Genomic DNA, 22683 nt, shown 5'->3' with positions numbered 1-22683 from the left:
CGTGATGAAGACATTTTTAAACGTTTGCAGTTTAATCCTCCTTTCTTGGGGATTTGGCTTACCTCGTCTACACAAGCGCAAGCAGCTATTCTGGTCGGCAAAGTGGGATTATGTCGGGTAGAAGGAGGAATACGTGCAGTCCTCCATCCTCTCGTTACCTGCCCCTACCCTATTTTAGTTTTGCTTCGCCCTGACGGGGGATAGCTGCTGGCTCCCACTCTCCATTCTCCAAGTAGCAACTTACAAGGTAAACTTTAAAAAACGACTATGAGTAAATTGCGTTCAGCTTGAGCCAGATGCATGTGATAAACAGGCGGGCCGCCTAAATCTTGCTTTTGGGTGACGAGAGAGAGAGTTCAGGAACGGCATTCATTTTCATAGCTGTGGGCATAATTCTGCCCTTGGAGTATATGCTGTTACCTCAGCACCTTACAGATAACGAGTCCTCGCTCGTATCGGTTGTGGGTTCGGCTTGTAACTGTGCTGTTCAGCATATCTGTTGGGAACATAAAACCTTCTGACTGGTTCCTCTTGTTAGGAATATAGGACCAGCTTCGGTGCTAAGGGAGTGTGGGAAAGTTGTGGGAGAGGCTGGCTCCTTGGCACTGTCTGTCCGGACCTGGGTCCGTCTCACCCCTACCTCTCCATCTTTGGACTCCAGCCTCAGCTCGGTTCTGCAGGTGGCTTCCATATTGCCGGCTTCTGCATTTATTTCGACTCCTTTTGGGGCTTCCATCACCAGAGACCGGGTTGGGGACTCCAACCTGAAATACACACAAGATGAAGATTAAAAAAACCCTATTTTGCCTTTTTTTTTTTTTTTTTGGTATATTTGAGAGGAAGTTGCTTCTCAGAGCATATACACAAAATGGCATTTCAGTATTTGATCAGGAATTTTTCTAGCTTTGGTGTACAAACCTGGTCAAGTTTATCAGGGAGGAAGTAACGTATCTGGGCTTTATCCTCATTGTGTATGGAAAAGATTGTAGGTGAGGTGTTCTGGGATCCTGGCTTCATTTTATCTTACACCTACTCAATTATTGCTTTATTGGTATAATTAACCAAATTCTGACAAAAGTTTTATTTATTTTTAGAGTAAGGCGATCTTGGGTCTCAGCTGTGCTTTCTAAAATCGGTAGCTATTCTTTCTATTCTGTGGGAAGAAGCAGAATCAGGTAAGAGGTTTAAAAAAGGGACCTAGGAGTTAGGCCTGACTCAAGCCCCGGGGTTGCCATTTTGTGACCCTGGCAAGACTTTCTTCCCTTTCTGAAAGTTCACAAAGCCTCAGTTTTCTCACCTCTAAAGTGCCCCAAACAGTGCTTGGCACATTGGAAATGCATTATATGTATTAACTATTCCTATTACTGCTGTTACTATTGTTATTATACCAGTAAGTCATAAAGAAATCTCAGGCCTTACTCAACTGGTTGTGAAAAGAAGAGAGGAACAGGTCATTGGTTGCCGGGGGATGGAGAGGGTAAGGGATTTGATGGCAAAGGGGCAGCAAGAGAAGGAAGGCTTTTGGTGACACAACTAGTCTGTAGCTTGACTGCAGTGCTGGTGACACGGTCCTCTGTGTTTGTGAAAACTCACATAACTGTAGCCCCAAAGAGTGGATTTTCTTGTATGTAATTTAAAAAGGAGAGAGGGTGAATCAGCTACACTCCATGTTAATTATGACAGCCTTAGAAAGATCTTTGCCTAACGCATTTAATGTGAAAAATATGAACCATCCCCTGAATAGTCTAGATTTTAATATTATTGTCGAATAGCAGCTGATGAAGGTCCTCTCCTCTGTGTACAAAGAAGGTGCCCTAACTTAGGAAGCACAGACCTCAGCAAGGCTCTCAAACTGCTCTAATTCAGATGGGTTTCCTGTGTTTTATTTCTGTGTCCCCAACTTCCAGACACTTAGAATGTGTTAACAAGGAACAACATCCTTTCTGCCAATTGCTGGTGCCCTGTTCTGCTTCCACCGCTCCCTTCCAACCCTCTTGGGCTTCAGTAAGTAGCAGGAAGAACGAGCTGACCAGTAGGGACACCACCACAGAGTGATCCCAAGCCCCATCCCACAGGTGCCAAGAGACAGGTCTTCCAAGCTTTTCTATCGGTGTTTGCATTTCCCCTGCAGTGACTCCAGCAGAGTCCTAAAGAGGAACGACAGGTCTATAGTCCTGGTGAAAGACTGGCTGGAGCCTCTGTTGAACTCATTCTTTCCTTTCTGACCTCACCCCTTGTGATGGCAAAAATCCCCCTGTCCCTACTGGCTCCTCACAGGACTTCACTAAGTAGGTGCTGGGCTGGGGTGGTTCTGCCTCTAATTATGATTTACTTCATCTGCATGTGGTTTCTCTCAAACCATCAGCACGGGGTGGGGGGTGGTGGTGGTCTTGACATCGGAGCACTAGGGAGTGATGTCTGTGCAGTGCAGTCTTGCTTCGGACCTTTATCCAACTCAGGCTCTTTCTGTGCTCTTGATCCTTCCCCTTCTGAAACAGGAGGGCGCTTTTGGGCTATTTTATTTGTTTCTCTCCCATAAAATCCAGCTGGCTTACACAGTTTATCCTGCATTTTCTAACGTCTTCAGTTTTTACGGATGTTGATACCTTGCCCTTTATAGTGTAAGTTTCCCTTCTAGTAATACTTCTGCTCAACTCCAACTTTGGTCACCCTCTTCTCGATGGCACTGCAGTCATCTACCCTCCCCAGGTGACAGTCTTCATGTCATCTTCTCTCTCCCCTTCTTCCCTCTCTTATTTGATCAGGTACCTTACAATTTCTCCCTACTCAGTGTACCGACTCATCGCTAACCTGGGCTATTTGAGTGTCTCACCCGTGTTGGCTCTCATTCTTCCTTTTTGCCAGGCTACTTCGCACACGAGTCTGTTTCCTGAAGTACATTGTGAATATGTCCCTTCTCTTCTCAGTAGGTGACAGACACTTTATATGTATTATCTCATTTAATCCTCACAGAAATCCTATGACTTCGGCACTCTGTAGTTTTGACTGGGCCCACAGGGACACAAAGGGAAGAGACTTGCCCAGGCTTGTACATCTAGTCGAAGGGCTAGAGGCAAGATTCGAACCCAGGTTTAGCCAGTATGTTGTCTACTGTATCTGATCACTTCCATAAAAATCGGACTTCTTTCCCTTCTTTCACAGTTTCACACTGTTCTTTGTAGTTAAAGGCCACCTTTTCGTGGAATTAGCGACTATTTTCAAAACCAGTATCTGTAAATAAGGGTAGGGCCATAACATTGCATATGGCTCAGTGATGCAGACTTCGCAGCAGGCAATATTTCTCAAACCAACTGATCCAAATCGGGATATGGTGAATGCGTTCATATTTGGTATGTAGCACTCAAACGGAATGATTCACACAAAAAGATAGCGGGGGTAAAAAAAGAGCTTGACATAGAAAAAAAAAAGTACAGAGCTGGAACTTTATCAGATGAAACACTGGCATTTCAGATGGGCAATAAAATTCACTTTACTCTTGTTCACTTCCTGCGGCTCTGAGATCAGCAGGAGGGCTCCAGGGCCAGAGAAGTAGACTCAGAATGACTGCTGTCCTTTCCCCCCCCTCAGCCTTGGAAGTACTAGGGAGCTGAGAAAGGGAGCTACTCTGAAACTGTCTCCTATGGTGAAAAGCTACAATAAGGTAGAAATGACAATTTCCTGGAAGCAGAGACAAAAAGGTGACTGCATTCTGTTTCCCAGCCTATCTTAATGTCTTTTGCTGTTAGGCAGACTTAATAGTTTGTTAAGATATTCCATGCTGTTCGCGTTCATCTTTCCATTGTGGAGAAAAGCTCCTACAGGAGCCCGGTGGGGCCTGCATAGAGCAGGCGGAGCGCTCCTGTGATGTCATCTTCTGACCCTAGATAACCACTCACAGCACAATGGCTAAAACGGCCTTGAGCAAGAAAAAAAAAATGGGAGGAGGCTCCCTTCTGATGCGGGCAGGTGAGGGTCCTGTTGGCTCTTGGAAAAAAATACTGCTTCTATTAGAAGAAAGTGCAGCCCTCTTATGGCAGGCCTGAAAAAGACTCAGAATGGAACAAGGACCAGGCGGGGAGGTCCAGGAGCTCGGCCAGGTCCTCAACAAGAGTTCTCAAAGGTGAGCATCAGAATCCCCTGGAGGGCTTGTTAAAACACAGACTGCTGGCCTCCACCCCCAGAGTTTGGATACAATAGGTCTAGAGTGGGGTCTAACCACTTGGCTTGTGGCGGGTTGAAGCTGCTGGTTCGGGGACCACACTTGGAGAGCCACTGCTCTAAAGCCAACGTCATAAGCTCAGGTGACCACAAAGACGAGACCGGTGCTGTAAATTAGCGACCCATAAGGCAGCTGTGACGAAAACAACAGTCTCTGGACAACAGTGCATGGCAAGTGATGGAAATGCTTTCTACAGGGGGCAGCTTGTATTCTCCTGAGCAACTTTTCCTCTTCCCATCATTTCCTTTTCTCAAGAGTAACTACTATTATGAATTTTGTGTTGACTGTTTTCTTGCTTTTCTTTATAATATCGCTACAGGTTTGCCTCCTTAGACAATACGTTGTCTACCATTGCGTGTTTTTGAACTTGACGTATAGAACAAGTCCACTTACGTGCTCTCCAGTGACTTCCCCCCTCAACATTACATTCCCGAGAGGCCTCCGTGCTGTCGCACACGGCTGTAGTTTAGTCAGTCTCCTTGGCATTCTCTGTTGTGATTTGTCCATCCCTCTGTTGCGCACGTGGGTTGCTTCCAGGGTTTTGTTTCTATGAACAGTGCATCGATGCACGTTCTGTATGTGGTTCCTGGTGCACGTGTGTAATTTTCCTTAGGACGGGTATGTGACGAGTGGGCCTGCTGGCTCCTCGGTGCGCGTAACTGCAGCTTGATTAGATGAGTTGTGCGCGGTAGTGTACTGGATACAGTCCCCACCAGCAGTACATAGAGCTCTGGTTCTTCCACTCTCTTGCTAGCATTGGACAATGTTTTCGTATGAAATGAGTGTGAAATGGGATGCTATTGTCTTTTAAATTTGCATTTCCCAGATTAGTAATGGAGTTAAGCATCTTTTCATTTGTAAACCATTTGGGATGCTCCTTCAGTGAGATCTCTTTTGTCCATTTTAATTGTTTTTATTGTTATTTTGTGTGACTTTTAACAGTTCTTTATATTCTGAAAAATAATTATTTAGCAGTTCTATGTGCTTACAATTTCAAGTCTGTGGTTGTGTCTTTTCACTTTGCAAGAATGAAGTTTTACATTTTAATGGTGACACATTTATGATCCTTTATCTAGGGCTTGTGTTTTCTGTGTCTTATCCGAGCAATCCTTCCCTACATTGAGGTCATAAAGATCTAATACACTGTTTTCACGACTCTCAAGTTTTGCTTTTTCATTAAGTCTCTAATTCATCGGGTATTACTTTTTGTGTATGGTCTGAGGTTGAGGTTGAAACAGACGCAGATCCATGATCTCACCATACACTGAAAAGTCCGTATCTGGCTCTGTCACATGCCATCGCCATATACCTATGGATCTCTTTGGCGCTTTCTAGTCTGTTTCACTATTCTATTTGTTTATCTCTGTGACAATAAGTAGTTATTTTAGCATCTTTACTACAGTTTTAAAAGACTTTTAAAGTCTTTTATTTCATAAGACAAGTCCTCTTACCTTGGTCTTCATGAATGTCTTAGCTTTTTCTCCACATCCTTGCCAACAGTTATTTCTTGTCTTTTTGATTCTAGCCATTTTGGTAGGTGTAAGGGGATAGCTCATTGTGGTTTTGATTTGCATTTCCCTGATGATGAGTGATGCTGAGTATTTCTCCCATGATTATTGACCATCTGTATGTCTTCTTTGGAATAATGTTTATTCAGGTCCTCTGCTCATTTTTTTATACTGGATTATTTTGGCTTTTTTTTTTTTTTTGGTATTGAGTTGTGTAAGTTATATTTTTAGATATTAACCTCTTACTGGATATATCATTTGCAAATATATTCTCCCACTCAGTAAGCTGCCCTTTCATTTTGTTGATGGTTTCCTTTCCTGTACAAAAGATTTTTAGTTTGACATAGTCCTAATAGTTTATTTTTTGTTTTTGTTTCTTTGGGTGTTGAAGAGACATAGCTAGAAAAATGTTAGTAAAGCTGATTACAAGAAAATTACTGCTTATGTTTTCTTCTAGGATTTTTACGGTTTCATGTCTCACATTTAGCTTTTAAATCTATTTTGAGTTTATTTTTGTGTAGGGTGAAAGAAATTGATTTAGTTCATTATTGTGCATGAAACTTTCCATTTCTCCAGTACCATTTATTACAGAGACTGCCTTTTCCCATTGTATATTACTGCCTTGTCATAGATTACTTGACCATGTAAATATGGGTTTATTTCTGGGCTCTCTATTCTGTTCCATTGATCTATGTATCTATTCTTGTGCCAGTACCACGCTGTTTTGAATACTACATCTGTGTTGTATATCTGGAAATTTGGAATTACGATACTTACAGCTTTGTTGTTCTTAAGATTGGTTTGAATATTTAGGGTCTGTTGTGATTCCATACAAATTTTAGAATTATTTCTTTTAGTTCCACAAAAGATGCTGTTGGTATTTTCATAAGGTTGCGCCAATCTGTAGATTGCTTGGGGCAGTATGGACATTTAACAATATGAATTCTTCCAATCCATGAGCATAGTATGTCTTTCTCTTTGTGTCATGTTCAATTTCTTTTATCAGTGTTTTATAGTTTTCAGAGTATAGTTTTTACCTCCTTGGTTTAGTTGATTCTTAGACTTTTTTTTTTTTTTGACACAATGGTAAATGGAATTGTTTTCTTAATTTCTCTTCTACTTTTAGGGTGTAGAAATGCACTAGATTTCTGTATATTAATTTTGTATTCTGAAACTTTACTGAATTTGTTTTGTGCTTCTATTTTTTTTTTTTTTTGGTAGAGTCTTTAGGATTTTCTATGTGCAGTTTCATGTCATTTGCAAATAATACATTTTTTTCTTTCTTTTCTTCCTTTTTTTTTTTTTTTTACAATATGGATGCGTTTTAGTTCTTTTTATCTGACCACTATGGCTAGCACTTGTACTACTATGTTCAATAAAAGTGGTGAGAGTGGGCATCCTTGTTTTATTCCCAATCTTGCGGAAAAGCTCTCACTTTTTCACCATTGAGGGTAGTATTAGCTGTGGGTTTTTAATATGTGGCTTTCATTATGCTGAGATATGTTCCCTCTAAAACCACTTCATTGAGAGTTTTTATCACGAACATTCAATTTTGTCAAATGTTTTTCTCCACCTATTGGGATAAGATGGTTTTTATTCTTTGTTTTATTTATGTGGTGTATCACATGGACTGATTTATGAATACTGAACTATCCTTGCATCCTCAGAAATAAATCTCACTTGATCATGATGAATTATCCTTTTAATGTACTATGGAATGTGGTTTGCTAATATTTTGTTCAGGATTTTTGCATCTGTGTTCATCAGGGATATTAGCCTATAGTTTTGTTTGTTTGCAGTGTCTTTGTCTGGTTTTGGTATTCAGGGTAATGTCGGCCTTGTAAAGTATATTTGGAAGCCTTTCTTCCTCTTCTGTTGTTTTGAAATAGTTTGAGGAGAATGGGTATTAACTTTTCTTTAAATGTTTTATAGAATTCACCTTGATTTCTGGACTTTTGTTTTTTGGAAATTTTTTGATTACTGATACAATTTCGTTTTGTTCAGATTTTCTATTTCTTCCTGATTCAGTTTTGGAAGATTGTATTTTTCTAGAAATTTATTCATTTTTCCAGGTTGTCCAATTTATTGGCACATAACTTTTCATAGTAGTCTTATAATCCTACATATTTCTGTGGTGTTGGCTGTTACTTCTGTTTCATTTCTGATTTCATTTGTGCCCTCTTTTTTTCTTGATGAGTTTGGCTAAAGGTTTATCAGTTTTGTTTATCTTTTCAGTCTCTATTTCATTTATTCCTGCTCTCATCTTTATTATTTCCTTCCCTCTACTAACCTTGAGCTTTGTTCTTTTTTCTAAATCCTTTAGGTGTAGGGTTATATTGTTTGAGACTTTTCTTATTTCTTGAGGTAGGCTTGTAATACTATAAATTTCCCACTTAGAAATTCTTTTGCTGTGTCCCAAAGATTTTTGGAGCATTGTGTTTTCATTTTCATTTGTATTTTTTATTTCCTCTTTGATTTCTTCATTGACCCACGGATGTTTGGTAGCATGTTGTTTAGCCTCCACGTGTTTGTTTTTTCAAGTTTCTTGTTGTGATTGATTTCTAGTTTTATACTAGAAATTGTGGCCAAAAAAGATGAATGCTATGATTTCAGTGTTCTTAAATTTGTTCTTAAATGGAGACTTGTTTTGTGGCCTAACATGTGATCTATCCTGGAGAACACTCCATGTGCACTTGAAAAGAATGTGTATTCTGTCGTTTTTGGCTGGGATGTTTTGTATATATCTATCTGTTGAGTCCATCTGGTCTAATGTGTCATTAAAAGACACTGTTTCTTTCTAGATTTTCTGCCTGGATGATTTATCCACTGATATAAGTGGGGGTGTTAAAGTCCCCTGCTATTATTGTATTACTGTCAATTTCTTCCTTTATGTCTACTGATATTTGCTTGTATATTTAAGGTGCTCCTAGGTTGGATGCGTAGGTATTTGTAATTGTTATACTCTCTTGTTGGATTGACCCCTTTATAATTATGTAATGCCCTTCTTTGTTTTTTGTTGCAGTCTTTGTTTTAAAGTATATTTTGTCTGATATAAATATTGCTACCTTGTTTTTTTTTTTTTTGCCTCAATTTGCATGGAATATATTTTTCCATTCTTTCATTTAAAGTCTGCATGTGTCTTTAGGTCTGAAGTGAGTCTCTTGTGGGCAGAATATAGATGGGTCTTATTTTTTTATTCATTCTACAACTCTGTCTTTTGATTGTAGCATTTAGACCATTTAAAGTACTAATAGATATGTAATTATTGCCACTTCGTTAATTGTTCTCTGGTTGTTTTGTAGTTCTTCTCTACATGACATTTTGATGAACATACCTTGTGAAATGAATCTCCCAGTTAAGGGAATTAACATACCCATCACCTCACATATTTTCCTTTTCCCCCACTGTTCTAAGAGCATTTAAGATGTACTCTCATGGGAAATTTCAAGCATACAATACATTACACAATACATATTATGTAGTTACTGTGCTGTACATTAGATCTCTAAAATTTACTCATCTTACTGAAATTACAGCTTACAGCTGAAAGTCTATATCCTTTATTCAGTCTCCTGTTAGTAAATATTTGGTTGTTTTCAGTTCGGGACTCTTTTGTACAAACTACCATGAACATTACTATACAGATCTCTTTGAGAATAAAGATTTCCTTTCTCTTAAGTAGCTATAAGTGGAATAACTAGATTATAGGATAGGTGTGTGTTTAATAAGTTTGATAAGGCAGCATCTAAGATGGCCCCTCATGATCCTTGCCTCTTGATACTTATGCCCTTCTGTGATTTTCTCCTTAGAATGAGCTGGTTGTAGTGACTTGCTGCTATGCAAGTAGACTATGACAAGTGATGACATATCACTTATGAGATTAGGTTATAAAGAGGCTACAGCTTCCATCTTGGGTTTGTGCTCTCTTCCCCCCACTCTGAGGGATGCCAACCGCCATCTTGGAGCTGTCCTAGGGAGATACCTAAGAAATTGAGGAAGCCCATTAGCCTATGAGGAATTAAGACCCTCAATCCAACAGTCTATGGGAAAATGAATCTTGCCAATAACCACAGGAGTGTGTTTGGAAATGGATCCTCCCCCAGTCAAGCATTTGAAGAGATACAGCTCTGATCAACAGCTTAACTGCAGCCTCACAATGAATCTTGAGTCAGAGGCATCATCCCTAAGTTGCAATCAGATTTCTGACCCACAGAAACTGTGAACTAGTAACTGTCTACTGCTTTAAGCTTTTAAGTTTTAGGGTAATGTGCTACATAGCAGTAGAAAAATACAATAAGAAATTGCCAAACTGTTTTCTAAGACACTTGCACAATTTTACATTCCTACCACCAATACTGATGTAAGTAAAGCTATCCTGGTGGCTTAAAAATGGTACTTTACTATGCTTTCCTCTTTTCTGATGACCAATTATGTTGAGCAGATTCCATGTGCTTATTGGCTATTCAAAGATGTTCTTTTGAGAGGGAGCTGTTAGAATTTATGCCCAACTTTTTTTCAGTTAGGTTATTTGTATTTTTATTATTGATTTGCTATGTATTTTGTGTAAAAATTCTTTTTCAGATAAACAATATATAGTATACATCACGTTTTTTCTCCCACTCCATGACTGGGCCTTCTCTTCCTTTCCCTTCCTTCCTCTCTTTCTTCTCGCTCTCTTAACAATGACTCTTGATGAATTTATGTTTAGTACTTTTTGTGGCATCTCTAATAAACCAACACTTACCCCAGGGTCATAAAGGTAGCCTCTTATGTTTTCTTCCGGAAAAGTTTTAGCTTTTATATTAGATTTATGTTACATCTTGAATTAGTTTTTAAGAATAGTATTGAGGTTCTCTCCTTCATATAGATTTATCCAGTTGCTGCAGCACCATTTATTGAAAAGATAACCCTTTTGCCATTGAATAGCACTGCTGCTGTGGTTGAAAGTCCATTAATCATCTATTTATAGATCTATTTCTAAAGTCTATACTGTTCTATTTATCTAGCCTCATGCTAAAACTGAATGGTCTTGATTACCATAACTTTATAATAAGTCTTAAAATCAGGCAGTGCCAGTCCTTTAACTTTTGTAAAAGGACAACAGATTCTTCTGTCTGTTCTATATCCTTTCCCATTCCATAGGAATCTTTAAAGCCTGTTGGGATTTTGATTGGGATCATGAACCCATAAGTCAATTTTGGGGAGAGTTGATATCTTAATAATATTGAGTCTTTAATGGATTTTCTTTTTAAATCTAACAGCCCAAATTCACTGTTCTTGATTTATGTGCTATCGTTACATATTTTGGTTTGTATTCTTTAATCAAGATTACTGTTGATACAATGTTTATTTACATGTCCATGTATTTTGTACGTTCTTCATTTATTCCGTCATCTTAAAATCTCCTCTGTTTTTTGTTTTGTTTTAGGCATAAAAATATTATATAATTAAAACATCACAATGTATGAACTTAACTGATAATTGTTAAATCTGAACTAAAAGTAAATGGGGATTCATTTACTAATCTCCCAACTTTTCTGCATGATTGAAGTTTTTTTAATTTAAATTCAATTAATTAACATATAGTGTATTATTAGTTTCAGAGGAAGAGTTCAGTGATTCATCAGTCTTCTATAATACCCAGTGCTCATTATATCACGGGCCCTCCTTAATGTCGATCACCCAGTTACTCCATTCCCCCACACCCCACCCATCCAGCAACCCTGTTTCTTATGATTAAGAGTCTCTTATGGTTTGTCTCCCTCTCTGATTTCATCTTATTTATTTTCCCCTCCCTTTCCCTATGATTCTCTGTTTCTTAAATTCCACATATGAGTGAGATCATATGATAATTGTCTTTGTTTTTAACATCAAAAAAATCCTTGGTATTTTCTTTCAGGGAGGGTCTACTAGAGAAAATGCTTAATTTTGTTTTGCTGGAATAAATGTTTAAATTTTGTGCCCTCCCTTATGGGAGGGATTTTGGCTGGATGCACTACTATGCGGACAGTTATTTTCTCTGAGAAATTGAAGATATTATTCCTTTGTATTCTTGTTCTCACAGTTGTGGTTAAGAAGTCAGCTGTCAGTCTAATTTTAGTTCTAGAACTTCTATTTGATTCTTTTTCTCCTGCCCCCCCCCCCTTTTTTTTAAGATTTTATTTGAGAGAGAGGAAGTGACAGACAGAAAACGATCGGGGGAGGGCAGAGGGAGAAGCAGACTCCTCGCTGAGCAGGTAGCCCAATGTGGGGCTCAATCCCAGGACCCTGGGGTCATGACCTGAGCCAAAGGCAGATGCTTAACCAACTGAGCTACCCGGGGACCCATCTCCTGCTGCTTTTTATCTCTGGTACTCCAGTGTGTATTCTGAGGTGTCTAGATGTAGATTTCATTTTACTCGATTTTTTTTTTTTGACTCTCTAAATTTGTTGTTTTGTGTCTTTTATCACTTTTGGGCAGTATTCAGGTTATATTGTTTGAATATTGTTTTTGGTCCATTCTCTCGCTCTTCTCATTCTGAAACTCGGATTAGACCCTCTCACTCCAACATTCCTGTAATATTATGTCTCCTTATCTTTGGATAATTTTCAGATTATTTTCATGTTCATTTATTTTCATCTATTTCTCTTAATATCTATTGGAGTTTTACTTTTTGAGATTATATATTTTCATTTCTGAAAATTGGTTCCTTTTCTAATTTGTGTGTCATTCTTACATCCCTTTAACTCTTTTAATTCATTCTTTTGTTTCTTCACTCACAATATACATACTTCTTTTATATTCTTTCTCTGATAATTCTTGTATTGGAAGCTTCCATGGGTCTACATTGGCTGCCTTATTTTCCTGCTTGCTTTCTTGCTCATGGAGCCTTATCTGACTGTTTCATATTTCTCAACTGTGGGTTCATATTTTTCTTTATCTGCAGAAATTACTTGAGACCTGTATTTAGGGTGCTTTTCTCTAGAGAGGATTTCATTTCTTTCCATCAATCACCGGTGCCACCATCAGCTTGGGCCCACCATAAACTAATTTCTTTGCTTGAGGTTTTATAACCACCCAGGTAATATACATTCAGGTTATAAATCAGAGTGAGGGCCAGTTTGGAGTTACCAGACTTTGGAGAAATGTTTTCTTTCCCTTCTTTTCAGTGCTGAGATTCAAAATACATAGCTTCCCTTGCAATCTTCTGGGTGGAAGGGTTGGGGTGGAGAAGACTACCTAGGTTGAATTCTATTTTGTCCTTATGATGTGGGTTTGGTACACTGGGGTCCAAGTTTCACTGTGGGATCGCTAATGAGACTGCTCACTTCAGGTGGGCCCTGGGATTTGTTTTGCTCGCATTAAAAATGTAGCTGAATTTCATCTAGTTTGGCAAAATTGGTAAAGTTATAGCTGGGCTCGATGCTCAGATTACTTCTCTAGGCTTCCATGCTATTTTAGTTCTTGGACTCTGAAAAATCCCAATTTCCAGCTCAAAACTTTATGGATATTTTAAAGATATTTTTATGTTTTCATTTTAGTTGTTTTCAGTGGGTTGGCTGGTCAGGGTACTTAGGCTACCATTCTATTGCACTAGAGGTCCACGTTTCTGATTTCTCAAAAGAAGACGGAAATTGAAATTGTAGAGCAAAATCACCTCAACTTTAAAACTTGGTAGCTTATTACTATGTTACACCATGAATGTGCCAACTTTTTAGGAGCCCGATCTGGTCTAAACGTTGCCAGTTTGCTAGAAAACGGTCTAGAAGTTTATTGATCAAAGTTCAATCAGAGAAAGAGAACCTCTGTGAATAATATATATAGCTACATTACAGGAATTTAATGTGACTTTGTGTCTGATCCTGGGTCTGAAGTCAGCAGGACAGGCCGTCAGGAAGGGAAGATGGATGTGAAGTGGGGGAGAGGATGAGGTGGAGCCCACCAGGACGAAGTGGTAAGAGACTGTCATGGGTCTCTTCAAAGGCTCTGACTCAGTGGAGGGAAAGCTGCTGCCCTTCTTTATGAAGCAAAGCATGGAGCTGGCACACGAGTTGGAGGGGTTAGAGACTTGGGGCTGCCCCCACGCTAAGAACGTGAGCTGGCAGGTGATCTCCAACAGTGCCTGGTGCCCTGCACTGACTTCCCAGGATAAAAGGAATATACCTGTTATTTACCTCCCACTCTCCAAGCCTGGCGCAGCCATGCTAACTCAGTGAAGGGAATTCCGGGAAACGTAGTTCTAACTTAGCTGAACTGGATCAATATAAATCCACCCCACATCACCCCCTTTTAAATGGCGGCTTTGACTCGAACACACTGTACTCAGTGGAATCAACTTTCAGGACAAAAACTGGTGGAAATAAAACAAGCACCTGCAGAAAGTGAGAAACATGGGCTTTTCTAATTATATAGAATCTACTATTAAGTTGAGTGAGTTACTTTGAATTCGAGCCCCACACATCTGCAGCTGGTATTTAAATTTTACCAATGAAGCTCCTGAATTTTTAGAGATAGCTCTGTCTTTACATCCTGAGTTGAAAAATCTAAGCAGAATATTCTCGGGTTCTGCTCTGCAGATTTAAGAAATGGATTGGGTATTCTCATTTGAAGGCCATTTCTCTCAGAAAAGCAGTGATATTCTGTCCTCTAGAGCAAAACTATTTTGAAGTTTGCTTCTATAAAAGGCAAGTCAGACCATCACAAAACATTCTTTGGAATCAACCCTTCTTTTCCAGTGTAGAGTTTGGTGACAGATTTAATAAACATTTATTTCTCTAGGCCTAAGGGGACACAGTGAAGTGGCCTGTATCCCAGACTGGTAGAGTCTGGGTTGGTCTTGAAGGTCCATTAGGAATTGACTCATTTATTTGTTTAACAAACATTTACTGAATTCCTAGTATGTGCAAAGTGCTGGGGTCACAGTTGTAAACAAGATAGCCCCATCCTTGCCCTAGTGAGTTTATGTGCAAATGAGGATGAGAGACAAATTAGGTGAAGAGTCCTTGATGGAGAAGTTATAAGGACCCTACAACTACGGACCGGGTCATGGAAGAACTGGAGCCTAGGAAGCCTTATGCTGCCACCTGAAGGATGAGAAGGGATTAGCCGGGTGAAAGAGGAGTGTGTCAAGCAGAGGGAGCAGCATGCCTAAAGACTTTGAGGACAAAATAGGTTTCTTTAGGTGGAAAGAAATTTTAAGAAGGCTGATAGAGAATGTGGTGTTAATAAGAGGAGGTAAGTCAGGCAGGGCCTTGCAGAATATGGTGAGATAAAGGATTTAAAAGGGAGAGGTGGTGTAGAAGACTAAAAAAATAATGGACAACATGATCAAATGTCTATGCTACAATAATGATGGTGATTAATTTTATATTTCAACTTGCCTGGGTGTGGCACGCCCAGACAGTTGGTCAAACGTTATTCTGAGTGAGCCTGTAAGGGTGTCTTTGGATGAGATTAATCGGTAGACTGAGGAGACTGCCCTTCCTAATGTGGGTGGGCCTCATCTAATCAGCTGAAGACCTGAATGGAACAAGAAGGCTAAGAAGGAACTTCTCCTGCCCTCAGGCTGTAATTTAGACCATGGCGTCGCTTGAGTCTCCAGCTTGCACTGGAGATCTTGGGACTTCTCAGCCTCCATAATCATGTAAACCAATTCCTTATAATACATCAAATATATAGGATATACTATAGGATATATGTTTCCTTTTGATTCTGTTTATCTAGAGATCTCTAATACAATAAGTATATATTTATATATTATTACGTATATGGCTTCAGGATGGATATAAGGGAGTGGGGCAAGAGGACTGCAAGACAGGAGTTATCCAGGTGGGAGAAGATAGTGACTTGGATTTGATGATGGAGAAACTCAAAGACATGTCGGATTGGGGGCGTTTGAGACATCAAGTGGAAATGCGGACATGCGGGGCTAGAAAAGGAAAGTGGGAGGCATGTTTGATCATCATTGGCAGTATATTTCTGTAGTGCTGAGTTCATGGTACATATCTGAAAACCTACTTAGATTCTGTGGACTTGTTTTGACTGGTGAGACTGGGCAGGTGTACTGCAAGAACTGGCTGTCTCAGCCACGTAATGATGGTGGCATCCTATCACAGGGAACATTTCCTCTGAAATGCTCTCTTTCCATAGCCAGAGACAAAGCAGATTCCGGACCAGAGTTCTAAAGTGCCAAGACTCTGTTGCCCTTGGAGGTGGTTTCACAGCTGTTGTGTGGCCCAGGGAATAGGACAGCGAGAAATGTGGTTGTGTCTCCTAGGTTTATGAAGCCCTGGAGAAATGTTTTCTTTATTGAGCCATCATTTCCTGGCACATTTCTGCAGTCATTTGTAACCTTTCCTTCTCTACTCAAATTCCATTTCAAGTACCTGTATAACATGGCGCAGCAACCGTGTCCCTTTCTCCCTTGGTTACACTCAGAAGTGTCATGAATCAAAAAACCCCACAAAACTTTAAAAGCTATCACAGGGTCTGTTTTTAAAACTCAGAGAATAATTTATTTGCTGTTGGCATTATCAGTTTGTTCTCTCCGTTTCAAGCTCATTTTTTGTTGAAATTGTTTTTGTGGAAACAGTGATTACTTACTCAGATTTCTCGTTTTCATTTCCTTCATCATAAGAATCTACATTAATCACTTCCAAACCTAGACAAGCTTTTAGATCATATTTTGCTCCCATCCTCAGAGAATGGAGACAACGGCTTTTGTTACTTTCGGGAGCGACCTTCAAAACATCATAAAAACCAAGTCCTATATGTGGTAACTCAAATAGACGAGGGTTAACGCCAGCCTCTGAGGAAAGAGCATATTCCCGCTAACACCCAATACCTAGGATTACTGTGGGTGTCCTCAGTTTGCGGGAAAAAAATGAAAAAGTTCTGTTTGAAAGGGACATGATTTACAGAAAGCTGGTGGGTGGGGCTGTAAAGTCGGTGGCGTTTCTGTTCATTACAGTGGCTGCTATGGGGGAGCTCTTGAATTGGCTGAGGCCATGGCTGGGAAATTTCAACGGAGTCAGAATCACATGGGGAGCGTTCAAAGCTTGGGTCACATCCCACACAAACTAAATAAAGTGCCAGGGCATCTATATATTAAAAAAAAAAACAACCTATATTGTGATGGTTGAAGATCGACTTAGCAGATCCGTGTGCGTGTTAGAGGTATAGAAACTTTAATATGGAACGCTACCATTCCACTGATGGAAATAGAATGGTTATGGTATTGCTTCTGGCTGAAAAGTAGCCCAAGCTGTGAGACGGCAGCTAAATTAATCTGCTTGATAAAATGAAGACCTGCAGTACATACTCTGGGGGTCCAGTGTACTTCCCTGGCCAATTGTATTTCTGGGTTGCTGATGTGATGATACTGTGTATATAAAACCATAGCAAATCAGTGGGATTCTTTGCTCAAGGAGTGTGTATATTTCTTGATCAATTTCCTCATTGATCTTAAGTTCACTGGCTCTCTGAAATCTTCAAGAGCTCAAAGCTGAATTCCTACTTCAAGAAAAGTGCTTTAAAAATTGCTCTCATATTTTACTTGTGTGTTTGATAAACACTAATGAACCAACAGTTTGGTGAACTTGGCTTCTATCAGTATAATGGACCAGTATGTTTAAAGTATATTGAGAATATTTAAAGTAAAGTAATGCTGAGTAACATTTTGATGCCAGACAACTTTTAGAGCATGGTATTGGTTAACATCATGTTTAACACTATGGCTCTTTCAGTTTTTAGCTTAAAAATGTGGGGCGCCTGGGTGGCTCCGTTGGGTAAGTGTCTGACTTCGGCTCAGGTTGTGATCTTGGGGTCCTGGGATGGAGCCCCATGTGGTCAGGATCCTCACTCAGCAGGGACTCCGCCTGTCCCTTTCCCTTTGCCCCTTCCCCTGCTCTTGCTGTCTAAGAAAAACAATGCAAAATGCTCCTCCTGACCTCATTTCTCCTGCAACCCTTGTGATTCATCCTGTATTTTTGAGTTAAGCTTTTGTACAGTATGATTCATAGGAACCTCAGAGGCCTCGAGTGAAAGCCCAGTGTCCTGTTCCAGGGACAGATTTAGATTCACGTACCATCAGTGAATGCATATCACATGCCCTGCACATTGGGTGCTTTTCATTCTTTTCATTTTGTTCCATCTGGTATTCAGTTACCAGCCCCATTTGAGAAAGAAAGCCATGGAGCTTCAGAGAGGTTAAATATCATGGTCCAGACCATGTGCCTAAAGACTTGCCTATCAAATCCAGGCTCCCTGATTCCTAGCCAGTAGGTTTTATAATATTCCACGGTTCTGATTGCTGAGAAGTAGTTCCACCTACTGGGTCGAAGTCTCATTCTGTAATTGGCTACGTAATCTGGCACTTTCATACGTTAATATCCAAATTTATAAAGACAAGCACCCTAGTTAGCCTGAGGTTTTCTTTATCTGGGCTAAAGCAAATCTTCAGCAGGTGCTCCAGGGAGTCTACAGAGCAACCCTCCTGGTCCTGCTGCCTGGAGTGGATGGGAGGCCCACCAGCTCCCTCCTCTAATCTTCCTCGTGGTAGCTCTGGTTTCTCTTAAATAAATACCGCTTCTTTAAAGAGGCCTTCCCTGACCCCTTCTATCACTCAGTGACATTCCTTCATGCCACTGAACACAATTTGTAATAATTTATTTGATTTAATCTTTTCCTCTAGAATAAGCCCTGTGAGGGCAGTAATTCCACTAGATTGAGGTCTAGCACCAAGGACACTGCCTGTTGTTCAATAACTTGTTGAATGGATGTCCCTCTTAGATTCTGTTACTTATCATCGAATAGAGAGCTCCTGTTATATGGTGAGCAAGGTCCAGGACCAAAAGAACCAGCCTCTCCCCTTACCTTCTCGGTATGATCCTGGACCACTTAGTGCAGTCTAATGACATTACAATATGTGGTCACCTTAGTGTTATCTCCGACTGAGTTTAGACCAGAAAAAAAAACACCCCTCAGTGTGTGACCCATTTTGCTGGTAACCACCTCATTCTGTATTTGTGCTGTTTGGGCCACATTTTGCCCCTTGTAATAAGTTACCTTTTAGATTTTCTAGGAGGGCCACAGCTCCCCCCCCCCCAACACACACCCTGAAATATATTCATCTAAGTCTCTTGGGAAGGAATATAATATATACTCCATATAGTAGTTTAAAGCCTGAGATTCAGCACCAGGATTTAAGTCCAAGCACCATCATCTGCTGGATGTTTGGTCTTGGGCAGAGTGTTTTTGAGGCATTCAGTAGGGATAACAATCTCTCTCTAAAAGGACTGTTATGAAGCTGCAATGTGGAAATGTAGGTGATGCCTTAGTCAAGTATACGGTACACAGACACTGGTGACAAGTGATAGTTTTCTTACTGCAGTCATCCAGATAAAAATTCCGTCACACCTATTCATTCCCTCCTAACCTGGTTAGGATGGGCGATTGCTTTTCTTCCCCATCTCTAACTGCCTCTGGCGTTCTTCACGTTTCACCGTCCACAAGAGGCCTCCTGGTTTACACAGTGGCAATATCACAGACTTGGCAAAAAGCCTGCATGCCAAGGGTAATTTAAATCCAAGACATTCAGAGGCAGGTGGCTGAATAAGTCCATTCTTCCTCCACGGTATGTTTCTGACTGTTACAAGATTTACTAAAATGTCAATAACTTTGAGAAGGGAAAATCTTGACAAAATCTGTAGAATCTAGCAGTGACTTTTGCTGGGGGAAAACTGATCACAAATACTGCGCCTTAGTAGTCTACCAGGGGCTTCCGAACGGTGATTAGAAGCTTGGATTGTGTAGCGAATCGTATTTCTCAGAAGCTGGGGTATCCAGGGTGACTGCATTGGAAACCGCAGCCATCATAACTGCCCGTTTCATTGGAACTCTCTCCACAGTTCTTCCTGGGTCCTCGCATTCTTCCCAATGAGAGATTCTTCCTCATGAGAGATAGAAACTAAATAATTGATTGGAATATCAAAGAAATGATGTACATTTCCACACTCTCACTTCTCAAGTCTTCCCAATATGACCCAATGCTCTCAGAACATTTAATGACCCATGCAACTAACCTGACTCCGTGGGTAACAGAGCTAGGCTGTCAACTGTTGTAATTAGAAATGAAAATTAAGGAATTAACACAGGTTATTTATTAGACTTCCCCTTGAAATGAAATTTCTAGTTTTGAAGTCAGTTCAGCTCCAGAAGGAGCACTGGACCAGGAGTGGATTCTTGTTACCAGGTTCACCACTAACTCGCTCTCCTGTATACAGTGAGAGGGTTAGACCAGCGAATGAAAGTGTACTTGTCCCAGTCCTAAAAACAAATCATGTTTCTCATTGGTATACAGATTTTGAAGGATTAATAGCAAAAGAATGTATTGTCTGCCATAAGATTCTCAAGCAAGAGATCCTCTGAGTCAAGGGGTGATGACGATTTGTGTCCGCTCTTAATGGAGACACTCAGAGACATCCTGAAGGATACTCTGCCTCTGTTTGTTTATGTGCTGTATAGGAATCCCTGTCTGGGGGACCCAAAATAGGTGAGCTGCCTCACATATGAATAACATTTCATTCAAGTTCAAAGCTATTTAATAAAAAATTATGGCTAAAAATTACTGCATACGTCCTATGCACTAGGCACTGTGCTGATCGGAACAATGTTAGGAGGAAGCTGCAAAGTGGATATTCCAAACACAGATCTATTACCAGAACTTAAGACTGCCTCTATTTACCAAGAATGAGCAAATGTTAGAGTAACAAGACTCTACTACTTCTCTATCACATAGAGAACCTATGTTTTTGGACTTTCCCACGGTCCAGGGAATCTCAGGGCATCCTGTGCCGTATGCGGTCACATCTCTAGTGAAGAAGAGATGAGGTTAGCCAAGGCCACCCAGTCTCTGACTCACAGAGGTGAGCCTCCGGTAACCAGGACTGCCTGGCTTCCAAGGATCTTTCTCAAAACCTTCCATGGAATTAGCAATTCTTGTAGCAGATGAATAAATTCCTGTGGGACATGGGACCCACTGAAAGGCCAGTGTTTCTTGGAAGCCTTTTGTAGTCAGCTTAAAAAGTTATATGATTTAATTCATCATTAGTTAAATTTCTTGACCTCTCCCTTAAAATCTCTAGGCAAAACATTCTCCGGGAAGATGTGTCAAGTTTGTCCCATGGCCTTCTGTCTCCTGACTGGAGAAGCATTGTGCCGGAATAAAGCAGAGTAAGTAAACACACATTCTGGGGTCTGACATTCCACTCAATGGCTGTGTGATCTTGGATAAGCGCTCCGCTTCTCTGAGCCTCAACTTACTCATCTACAAAAGGAAGGTAAGGTTGATGCTGCTTTTCTTTTTTAAGGTTTTACTTATTTTAAAAGAGGGAGAGAGAGCACAAGTTGCAGGGAGGGCAAGGGGAGAAGCAGACTCCCCACTGAGCAGGCCCCTGGGATCATGACCTGAGCCAAAGGCAGATGCTTAACCAACTGCGCCACCCAGGCACCTCGGTAAGGCTGATTCTAATAGAAGTTTTATAGAGCTGTTACCAAAAAGTATATGTTCATTTAGTGCTCAGCAGAGGTGTGGCCTATTCTACCACGGTAGGGTTGTGAACGTGGGAGAAGAAAAGCTCTGAGGCCTGGTTGATTAGTGGAGATACAGGATGAAAGTGCTTCCATACTTCTCTTCTGCCATTGCTTTGGTATTTCAATTGGTTCCCTGTTAAAAGTATGATTTAATTTCAATCGGCCTATGGCCTTTTGGGATTTTTCTGCCCTTCATCTTGGTTTGTTGCAGAACTAAATGGTTTTGAACTATACAGAAGCTCACAAAGTTACACAACTCTGGCAATGAGTCTTGATCTGGTTTTACTTCAGAGCCCGCAGTGCAGGGGGTGAGGGGGGTGGAAGGCCATGTTAGCAGTGATACACCTGGTGGTGAGACTGCTGTGCATTTCTCTCTTCTCCTGTGTTTGTCAACTTAACAAATGAAAATGAAGACAAAAAATGCTTTTACATTTATTTCTTTTACCATGCAATTTAAATAAAAGCTCACCCTAGAACTCTGAATCTTTCCTTAAGAGTGGCAGGGTAGGAAGACACTGCAGAGATGAGAGGAGTACTATTTATAATATTCATGGAGTGCTTCTTGCAGTCCAAGTGTTGGCTTAAATCCTTTGTGTTTCATCCCATTTAATGCTTGCTACAATCCTAAGATATTTGTCCTAGCATCATCTCCATTTAGCCAAAGTGATAGACCTCACAGCCCAGAATTGTGGTCTCTTAAGGGCTTTGCTCCAAACATTTCTGTTCACACACGTGAGAGATTTTCATTTGAGAAAGATAGAATAAACCAGGGTCTTGTTGCAAGGCAAAGCATGAGAATAGTAAAGGCATGTGGCCATAAACAGAAGATCTTGTTCTCAAAGGAACGATCATGGTATAATGTGCTTTTCTTTACAAAGTGAAAGCTTCTCAGAAAAACCCAAGAAAGATCTATAGTATATACCATATTTTGATGTAAAGCAGATTTTTTACATGATGCAGATATCTCTGATAACAATGGTATTTATCAAGATTACAAGGCGTTAAAACAAATCTTTTTTTCCAATTACTTTCTAATGAAATGTTCCAATTACCTTTTGAGTGGTGACATATGGCTGTAATCTATTCCAGTGGGGATGAATCTTGCTTATACAAGGTTTCAAGGGCTCCCTCCTGAACTACATTAATTACTGATGTAAACAAAGATAGAGGATTATTATCCTATTTATCGATAAATCCTGAACCTCATTGCAATACAGTTCTCTGGGTTAGATGACATTCATCAGCAGGTAATTTCCAACACTTAGGGTGCAAATCTTCTACAAAAGGGATGTTTCTGCAAGCCAGCTGAGTTTGGAGCATGTTTATTCATGGGGTTGAACTCTGGGATAACCAGGCAAGAAGTCCTAGAGCCGCTGTACACAGTG

At 40.2% G+C, this 22683-nt stretch overlaps 1 protein-coding gene and 1 long non-coding RNA gene across 3 annotated transcripts in view; one reads left to right on the top strand and one right to left on the bottom strand.

The window, feature by feature from the left end:
* SGCD (sarcoglycan delta) overlaps nt 1–22683 on the bottom strand; it is a 910180-nt gene that overhangs the window by 9329 nt on the left and 878168 nt on the right. For both annotated transcript variants that reach the window (XM_057312282.1, XM_026510846.4), the window contains one exon: nt 641–764. In XM_057312282.1, coding sequence (XP_057168265.1) covers nt 641–764 — 124 coding nt within the window. The remainder of the gene's footprint in view (nt 1–640; nt 765–22683) is intronic.
* The window catches only part of LOC113264010 (uncharacterized), a 193141-nt gene that overhangs the window by 121114 nt on the left and 49344 nt on the right, over nt 1–22683 (top strand). The window contains exon 2 of the long non-coding RNA XR_007191186.2: nt 20851–20938. This is a non-coding gene — a long non-coding RNA (uncharacterized LOC113264010). The remainder of the gene's footprint in view (nt 1–20850; nt 20939–22683) is intronic.

Source organism: Ursus arctos, unplaced genomic scaffold (assembly GCF_023065955.2).
Source record: "Ursus arctos isolate Adak ecotype North America unplaced genomic scaffold, UrsArc2.0 scaffold_15, whole genome shotgun sequence".
NCBI classification, from domain to species: domain Eukaryota; kingdom Metazoa; phylum Chordata; class Mammalia; order Carnivora; family Ursidae; genus Ursus; species Ursus arctos.
The sequence above is the reverse complement of the archived record's forward strand: the minus strand, read 5'-3'. Positions and strand labels throughout refer to the sequence as shown.